Here is a 9,973-nt window from a genome sequence, read left to right as displayed (position 1 = left end):
TGCCTGAGTTTGAGACCTTCTTTTACCATTAACTGACCTCATCATCAAAATTCATTGTTTTTCCACAAAACAGCATTCTACAGCAGTTTCGTAGCGCGCTACGAAACTGCTGTAGATGTCAAAACAGAACCTATGTATCTTTGAAGCGTTTTCTGCTTAGATTCATGATCTCTTCAGACATTTGTACAGCTATTAGGAACCTAAATAGTTTTAAGAAGATAAAGCTTGCTTCTGTCATTACATATCACAGCCAACTAGATTAGCATCAAACCAATAAAAAGCTTCATAAATTCCAACTGGAACATAGAGTCACTGTAGTATTCCTTGCTGCCTTCAAATCTTCAAATGAGGTGGTCTTTTTCAAAGTACAGATCTTAAAGTTGGAAGAATTCAACACTTGGACATTAAGCTCCTTAGGATTATCAAACCAAACTATCTCACCCTGCTGTACCAATTTGACTGGGTCTACCTATATCAACTTCGGCTTGTCTGTCAGAATCAGCTGCATCTTTTTGCTGTAAAGTTTCCGAATTTTCTTAACTAATGAAACCATCACAATGAACTCCCCTGGATCTAGAAATTTCTCCCATTTAGAGTCACAGTTAATGGTGGGGCTAACTTTGGAGCCAGCATACTCCTAACATTATCCCAGTCAACTCCCTTGAAGAAAGGATGACTCTAGAGAGAAGCATACCCTTCAGGGTCAGAAGCCAATCTTTTAGATGAGTCCATATCCAGCAAACAATCAATAAGGTGCCAAGCTTCAGAAGAAAAATATTCAGGAAATTTGAAATCTCTATCCATGATCCTTTGGAATGTGAGCCACTCACTGCCATCTTTAAAAGGTAATATGTCAGACAGCATCTGATACAACGCGCAACCCAGTGCCCATAGATCATTTCCAATTGTTGGAGGTGCATGCTTAAGGACCTCTGGCGGAACGCAGGCAGCTGTACCAACAAATGTGCAGGTCTTCTCGTTTGAAGTAGTCGGAATAATTGAAATTGAGGTGTTTTCCATTGGTTTGAAGAAGTATATTCTCTTTACATCTCGGTGTATCAGTCCTACTTTGTGAAGGTATTCAAGGACATCCACAATCTCTGCAATATAGAAACGTGCTTCATCCTCTGAAAAACGAGATTTCTTAACAGCACGATTTGAATCCCATCCCAGGATAGAAAGCAACATTCCATGACAGTGCTTCCCAACTTATTCCCAAGCATACCAGTGAATATGGCAGCTCAATGCAGAAGTAGGGGAATGATACAACGGCAATGGATTTCCCCGAGACCTGTCATTCCAATTAAATGTGGCTTCACGGCTTCAACAATTTAACCATGCAAACTCTAGCCTTCTGTTCCCTTGGAAGCGTTTGGGTTCCTGCTTACTGACCAACGATCCAAATCTTTATTGTAAATATCAGAAACATTTCCACTGCAAACCCACCATGTGGTAGCCAATCTACAAGATCAAAATTCACAACTTCTGCACGATTCAATCCACAATTGAAACCCCCAAAAACGAGCTTTATTTTACCATATCTGAAAGAACTCTAATCATATGTGTTTCACAAGATCGAAGGATCTTAACAAAAATCCTCTGATCTGATTATCTTCCATAGAATGAAATGTATAGCGCGCACCTGAGCAACACTACGACAGCAGCGATTTTATGATACTCTTTTATCTATCAAATATTCATCAATATTAACAGTTTGCCCGAAAGACGGATTCTAGAAAACCCAGAACTAATCCTTGCAAATTATAAAAGCGCCATTCTATCTCTCTTCCAAATCCAACAGCTGGAGCATGTAACCAACACGATTACCCCTTTTAACGACGCCAGCTCTTATGCCACTAATAATGGCGGCCTTGTAGCATATAAAAAACAACTCGACTACCCCTTTTCCGGCAAAGAAAAACAAATATCAACCAGGTGTCTCTGTCTTTCATCGGTGGCAGAGCAAATGAACGAACAGCTAATATCTTCGTTTGCCACATATCTATCCCGGTGTCATTAATCATGGCAACCCTATGGCAATCAAAACCTTTATAAAAACCACTTTACATTTGGCATTTTATCACTGCATTGCATAAGAGAAAATTCGAATACTGATATTGTCATACAGTTAATGCGCATTCTCCAAAGACGCCATAACAGGAAGATCGGCACTTAAAGTACCACTGCGCATGCCAATTTTATATACATTAGCATCAAGAGAAGGGCGCACAGGAATCTGACTTATTCCAGAAACATATGCCGGAAAGGGTGGATCATGTGCAGATGGGGAATCAACACCGGCACGGGCAAGAAACACAGAAGATTGTGTTCTTCGACAACTTCCTCCAACTTCATTTCCCGGATCCCTGCTAACAGGCCGTGAAACTATAAAACACTCCCTTTCTTCGAAGAGTCTAAGCCTCTCAGCATACTTTCAAAGACACTAACTTGCTGTTTGCCGGTTTGAAGAACACTTTCATGGCTTCTTTCAGGAGCTTGTCTAAAAGGCTTTCTCAATGCCGGATTCCTCAAGGGCTGTGTACCTCTGTCACGATTTGATGGAGAAACAAATCTCTTATAAATATCTCCTACCTCCTTATTTATAAGCCTCCGTATTACAACATCAAAACTTGAAAATATGCGTTGTGAGCGCTCTGGCCAGGTTTTTTACAAACATGCGATAACATGTTCTTGCCATAGGAAGAACCTCACTCGTAGCATCTCCACGGCGCCACGCAACACTTTATAAAGTCTTCATAATCGGTCAGCTGAACGTTGTATTTCAGGAGCACCAGCTCAATATTCTAACACGAGCAATGCATAATCACAACACTTGGCACAGAGAATTGCATTACGATCATTCTTGGCACAATCCACGATGCTAGGAAGAATGCGAGCAACTTAACAATTACATAACATCGTCTTTATACAATTATCTGCTAATCCAACAATCACAAGGACTGTTATGACTACAAGTTTAAAGAGAACTGGTATAAACAATTCAGCATAGGCCTCAAAATCGCCTAATAGCTCTTTCGACAACAAGCTCAATAAATGGCATGCCTGTTTCACCATACTAGATCGACGATCAGATAACTGAACAGTCAAAGGTCCCACAAGCTGCTTCAACAGTGCTGGAAAGCATCCATAATTAGGAGTACCTCCAAAAACAAGACCTTCAACTTTTTGCATAGCAGCGATCCTTACTGACTAGTCCTGCTCTGGTGTAAGCATCCCAGCAATCTTATCCATTTCTCTGACTACAGCTTTTGTCCATTTGCCCGCACGCCAAATTTTCCTTCATTATCATTACCCATAAGGCGCAAAAAGGCCATATACACAGGGGCTATTCTAAGCTGGAATGCTACAAAGAAAAGACATAATTGTTGACCAAAACAGCTGAAAACCATCAGCATTCATGTTGCTTTTTTCCACCTTATAAGGATTAGGTTTTACATATTGATGATTGAAGGTGTAGCCATTGTGCATAATACACGAACAACCTAGTAAACCTTGATATCTTCAATCTCATCTGAAAAATCTGACATCAAACCTTTTAAGCAGATCAACCTCATCTGCAGCAGTTGTAATCAGTGTACAATAGGCATGCTATGATTCGGGCCTCTACTGAAAACTCGAACAAATCCCCAGTTTCGTAGCACGCTACGAAACCACTCAAACAGGTAGCGCTGCGAAACTGCTAAAAAGAATCCTGGCGCTGCGAAACTGCTAAAAATAATTCTGGCGCTGCGAAAACACCCACTCTTTGAGCCAGGCTAAAAATTTTTGACTACACTATTTTCAGTGATAACAACCTAGGTGGGGTATGCGCCTTGAGAGACAATGATGGTGGTGTCTATCAGTCATTGGTCTCGCCAGCATTGTGCTCTGATCTTGTTGAGAGATAGAGATGTTAGTCAAGGCCTTGTTATGTGACAATGCTGATTAGTATAATGAGATTCTTTGGAATAATCTAAGGAAATCACTTATGATATGACTTACCAATCTGACTCTTCTTATGAGAATTCTTCAGTTTGAGAATGTCTAAGTACCTTTTATAGATTATGAATAACTTCCTAGTTAAGAGGGAGTGTTGAAATATGTAACTAGGTTTGGTCTTCGTAATAACATAGGTAATTACGATATTATGTATTTTTTGTTTAGAGAAAAATAAATTTATTATTGTCATTCTTGTGACATGTGTTTCATGCTCAAGGAAAATATATTTTTAGGTCAAGCACCCATTGAGTGCTTATAGGGATTGTCATTGAGTCTACAACTCAATTGAGTTATTGTCATGTATGGAAGACCCTTTTGGGCATGTTACATATTGTAAAGAAAATTTATTTGAGTCAAAGTTAGAGTCAAAGACTCTCTAATACCTTGGCATAATGCTACAAGTAAATTGGCCTACGTAGTGGATCAAGTTGGCCTATTAGGGCACCTTATGAAGCCTATAATAGAGAGATTGATCTCATTTGTAAGGGCATCAATCAAGTTTGTTTTGAAGCAACAAAAGAGAGAGAATCCAAGGAAGAGAGAAGCAAAGTTTAGAAGGATTGTTTTTGGGCCATACACCTCACACGTGCGAGATGTTTAGGGATACTTTATGTTGCAGCGAAGATCAAAATTACAGTCACTTCAGGAGGTTGAAACAAGGTGTCAAGGATTAGTTTGCTAAGTCGAATTGTCAAGGAAGAAGGATAATCCCAAGAAAGGAAGAGAAGACTTACAAATCTGCCCTAATCTGTCCACACATGTGGAACCATGAAGATTACAAGCAGGCCCATAATTGTAGACCTGTGATAGAGGCTGGAAATTTGAAGAAAAGCCGAAATGTGTAGCATTGCAACAAGTTTGACCATTATTGACTATGTGGAAGAAGAACTAATCAATGAAGTGATTTGACTTAGTCTTGGAGGGGTCTTGGTCAAGGATCAAAGGTCTTGAAATTCGTCAATTGAAGTTTTATAAGAAGAGAATATTTCTTGTGGGTTTTCCTCTCAATAGGAGAAGTTTTGGCCCTGGATGATAGCCTATATCTTGTGTCCTCTTGTCTCTTGTTCTTTATTCTCTGGTAGTTGTTTGATGATAAATCACTGACTATAATCAAGTGAAAGAAGAAGCTAATGAAGTTAAGTAATTATACATCACAAGCAGTTTAATGTAGCCACCCCTATATTTATCAATAGTAGCCACCTTGCAACTAGTGCAATAATAACCTCACACAATCATTAATGTAAGGCACACAAGCAAAGTTTGGTGTATCCAACAATATCATGATACTAGAATTGTATAATATTTATACCATTATCATGGTTGAACTATTGTTGTATTGTCCCCTATACCAATTTTCTCAAGATATTTGTTGTAGTGTAGCACTGGAGATTGTTACTAGTTTGGAATATTAAAATCCATGCATTTCAGTTGCAGGAATTTTCCTAACATGTGCTCTTGTATATTTATCCCTTCCAGCATTCCAAGGTTCGGGACATTAGTCTCTCTTGGTAGTTGAAACACCTTAGAATTAATCTGTAGTTTCTTGAAAAGGGGAGTAGCCATTAGCTGTGAGAGACTATTCGAAATCTTTTCTTTGTGCTATCCTAATCAGTTTGTTTGGATTAATGATTGTTGGTACTTAACTGGTCTACAATATATCAATTTGTCTAGACTTTGCATCCACTATGGGTTACTGTTTGACTCACTTTGACTAGTGAATTCTCTTGAACAACAATAATGTTGAATACCCAATATGACACATTCACGTTCTCAGTAACTGTTATGCGAGTTCGAGCTATTATGCCTGAATGTGGGGGCATTAAGGTGCTTTATGGTGCTCTTATTTCACATGATTGCTAATACAACTTGACATCCAAGTCACTTCTCTAGTTGTCCTCTTGTGGTGTGTCTTAGTATTTGTATGGTCACTTGTTGTACTTTCTTACCTTTTTACTTAACCAGCTGCCAACCTTTCAACTTTCTAAAAGTAGCATTAACACCTGATTTTTCTCTACTGCTAACTATGTAATGATGAAGTACTCCAACAAAACCAAAATTTCCTTCATTCTAATTTTTTAATATTTTAATTATACTAGAATTTCCAATATTTACTAAATAAAAAATGAAAGCCAATAAAAATAAAGAATATAAATTTGTTATCTATTTAATTCTTGCTAGGATTTTCATCAATCTTGATAAAATACAAAAAGCTACATTCTTAAACAATTATACATCAAAAGTGATCACGTTAATGAGGAGTTTGATAAAAATGTAAAACCTCTTTTTAATTTTATAATATTTATGATCACATAAAAAATGATTTGATTCTTTTTAAATTACTTATCCAATTATACATGATTTTAACACGTGAAAGAGGAAAACAAAGGAAATGTTTAATTGCATTGACACAATGCAACAATCATTGATAAGTACGACACCATCTTGCGCCGAGAAAATGCTTCTTTTGTGGACATGAGGAACGGCCACCTGATACACCGTCATTTCAACTTTGGAAGATGGTAGCTAATTAGCTCACATGAATCTGCGTTCCAGAATCCAAACAACTGGCTGACAGCAACTAGCCTGCAAATGGAAGAAAATGGGCATGACAGAGGAAGATGTCTGAAATCATATAAAAAAGGAGCAATGATGAAGACTATATTGGATTCAACAGTTAAATGAGAGTAGTAGCGGAGACCGAGCATATATAAGATACATTTGTTGAGAATGAGACGTGCAGTCGACAGAAAAGTGCGCTGCCCGCTGTTTGACACTCCAACGACTTCATTGAAACATGCATGTCACATATACGCTTTGAGTTTGACCACACATTCAATGTATATGCTATTAAACGATTTACAAGTGTTTTTTTAGATTCCATAAACTTTGTGACTTTATGCAGCCAGCTATCAATAATACTTATAGTTTTATTAATGTATTGTGCACTATAAAACTTGTAATAAGTTTTATTAATGTATTGGGCAATATAGGTTATTTATTAGATTTAACCAATTTGATAGATAATATGTAATACCCAATATATTAATAAAACTATAACTCCACGAATATAAATTATCATAACAGAGCAGGATGACCAATGATATCGACACAAGTATTGTAACTGGAAATTGCGATGTGATTTCCTTTAAGATGTGAAATTGAGGAAAGTGAAGATATAAGAATTTATGGACATAATTGCAGCTGGGAGCTCCGACCATTATAATCATTTAAATTTTCATAGACTGGAATCCTAATGTTGGTGTATTTTATGCTGGTTACTTATGTATTTCTTTTGGTTTTTTAGTGGGGTTACAATTAAATTTGAGCGTTAGGGTTTATAAGGCACTTTTTGGCTTTTTCTGAGGAGCTTCCAAAGGTGCTAGGTCGTTGCTGATAGGTAGAGGACTATAATATGATCTTTTAAAAAACACCCCCTCAAATAGTCTCATTTGGGTAAAGCTCCCAAATCTCCCGCTCGAGCTCTGGTCAAAGGAAACCCTCGAGATGATAGGAAACTCTATTGGTTGATTTATCTATGTCGACCCATGGTGCTTGGGTGAAAAGGACAAGAGGATAGCTTGGATCCTCATTGAGAAGACCTATAAAGGTGGATACCCAGACCACATTGAAATAGCCTGGCGGAACCAGTCCATAAAGCAACGGTTAGATTTCTGGGGAATTCCGTTCAGGTGCGCTGCTTGCCACAAAACGGGCCATCTCATCAAAAACTGCCCTCATAAAAGGATTCCAAAAAGCCGACTCTTCAGCCGCAAAGATAGAAATCTATCCTCATCGGCTAGCATCTCTGCCACCGAGCTGCTTGATGAACAGTTACTCGCTGCTTCCCCCCCGTGGGACACTTCCCAGCACGCAGGACCACAACCTGGAATCCCGGACTTTTCTTTCGAAGGTCCGAACAACAGCCCTCCAGTTCTTCATTGCCCTCATATTCCGGAGCCAGAGGACGACAAGCCTGTTCCTTCCCCCGCCCCTCTTCGAGTCGATCATCTCTCTATTGGCTCTCTTCCCATCCCCATTTCATCCTCCCCCTCTCCCCCTGATCACCCCCCCTTATCCCATAATAAGGGCAAACTGCCTTGTGGGTCGATCACTCCGGTTAACTCTCCTGCATCTTCACCGGTCAACCAATCCGACTCTGACCTAGATTTCCTCCTCAGCAGAAAATCTCTTGAATTGGAACCTTTAACCATTCACAAGCCTCGGCTCCAATCTTCCCCCCTCATAAGCCCGGATTCTGCCAAAAACATTACTGTCCGAAAAAAAGGAAAAGGTGGGAGCAGACACTTCAGAGGAAGGACTACTATGACAGACAAAGGGATTCAGAACCTTTCTTTGGTTGAAGTCCCCATCCATGGAATGCCGGAAACACAGCCTCTTAGAGCATGTACGGCTGGACAGTCTTCCAAATGACCCACATTATCTCCATGAACATCAGGGGCCTTGGCGTTGACCCCAAATTCTTAACGCTGAAGGATCTTTTTCATTCCTCAAGCCCGGGAATAATTCTCATCCAGGAGACCATGCATAGCAGTGAGGCATCTATTTCATACTTTAGGAAAATGCTCCCATCGTGGTATATGGTGGCCACTGGAGCTCAAGGTCTGTCAGGTGGCTTAGCGACTCTATGGGACCCTCTCAGAATCAGAGCCAAAGCCTACAGGTGTTTTGCAGGAATCATCATCGCGGCTTCCATCAGGGGCAAAAAACACCCAATCAACATTCTAAATTTGTACGCGCCATATAGAAATAGAGCTCCCTTCTGGGACAGATTTTTTGCATCAGATATATTTGATATTGAAAATCTGATGATTGCAGGAGATTTGAATCTAACGCTGAGTCCAGATGAATGTTGGGGAAACTGTAAAAAAATCGATCCACTTGCAGAAAAAATTAAACTCCAGCTTCTAAATAACAACTTGATAGACATCGCCCCAGCAAAAATGAAGCCAACATGGACAAATGGTCGCTCTGATAATGCCTATATAGCTAAAAGAATCGACCGTTTCCTTATGCACATCAGCATCATTGATAACATGGGAATGCCTTTTTCTTCAGTTGGAAACACTCATGTTTCGGATCATAGACCTATTTTTCTCTCCTGGCAAGATAAAAAAATCAAAACTGGATATCATTTCAAGTTCAACAGATCTCTTCTTCAGGATCCAATCTTCAATGAACACATCTCAAAAGCTTGGAATGATCTATCCACAGGTCCAGACTCCCATCTATTGCTTTTTAGAGATAAAATGGCAGTAATAAGGAAAATGGTTAAGAAATGGCAGATCGAAAAAAGGAAAAAGGACAGGATGGAGCTCACAAAAATTCAAAGAGAGCTGGATGACATTCAAAGGGTCTTGGACAATGGCAAATGTACGCTCAGCATGAAATGCACCATAATGGAACTTGAAAAGAAAAGACTAAAGCTCCTAAAGCAAGAGGAATTATTTTGGAGGCTCAAAAGCAGAGCCTTATGGCTCAAAGAAGGCGACAAAAACATGAAGTTATTCCATAACTTCGCCAATGCCAGACGAGAGAAAAATGCCATATGGAAGATAAAGAATGGAAATGGGGAATTATTGGTTTCCCAACATGATATCGCAAAAGAGGCGGTAGAACATTTTAAAAAATAGTATAGCAGGGAGCCAGATGCTGCCATCCAGGATATTCTCTGGGGCATTGAGTTAGTCCCTCAGATGTTCGATGATGAAAAAAATGAAGCCCTGTTCAGTCCGATTACTGAAGAGGAACTCCATCGAACTATAAAGTCATTTAAGCCAGACAAAAGCCCCGGCATTGACGGCTGGTCAATCGAATTCTTCTCCCATTTCTTCGACCTCATCAAGTTCGACCTGCTAAAGATGGTGGATGCAACTAGGATGTCGGGTAGTATTCACAACCTCATCTCTTCCACTTTGATTGCCTTAATTCCAAAAACGAGGGAGGCGGAATCTTT

General features: G+C 39.4%; 1 protein-coding gene and 1 pseudogene across 1 annotated transcript; one reads left to right on the top strand and one right to left on the bottom strand.

Moving 5' to 3' along the window:
- Positions 1-283: 283 nt before the first annotated feature.
- LOC149146343 (3-phosphoinositide-dependent protein kinase 2 pseudogene) lies at positions 284-1,188 on the bottom strand (annotated as a pseudogene).
- A 7,409-nt stretch (positions 1,189-8,597) lies between these two features.
- On the top strand, positions 8,598-9,650 carry LOC149146342 (uncharacterized). The gene has a single exon (XM_089452729.1). The coding sequence runs from the start codon at positions 8,598-8,600 to the stop codon at positions 9,648-9,650; it is 1,053 nt and encodes a 350-aa protein (XP_089308855.1).
- The last annotated feature ends 323 nt before the right edge of the window (positions 9,651-9,973 follow it).

The sequence above is a fragment of the Pinus tabuliformis genome, chromosome X (genome assembly GCF_031772625.1).
Source record: "Pinus tabuliformis cultivar Carrire ecotype Pingquan chromosome X, CPIR1, whole genome shotgun sequence".
Taxonomy (NCBI): domain Eukaryota; kingdom Viridiplantae; phylum Streptophyta; class Pinopsida; order Pinales; family Pinaceae; genus Pinus; species Pinus tabuliformis.
Note: the sequence above shows the minus strand (reverse complement) of the source record. Positions and strands in the feature narration are given on the sequence as shown.

Excerpts from the sequence above, each read along its gene's own strand:
- LOC149146342 (XM_089452729.1), top strand. The coding sequence starts at position 8,598 with ATGGTGGCCACTGGAGCTCAAGGTCTGTCAGGTGGCTTAGCGACTCTA.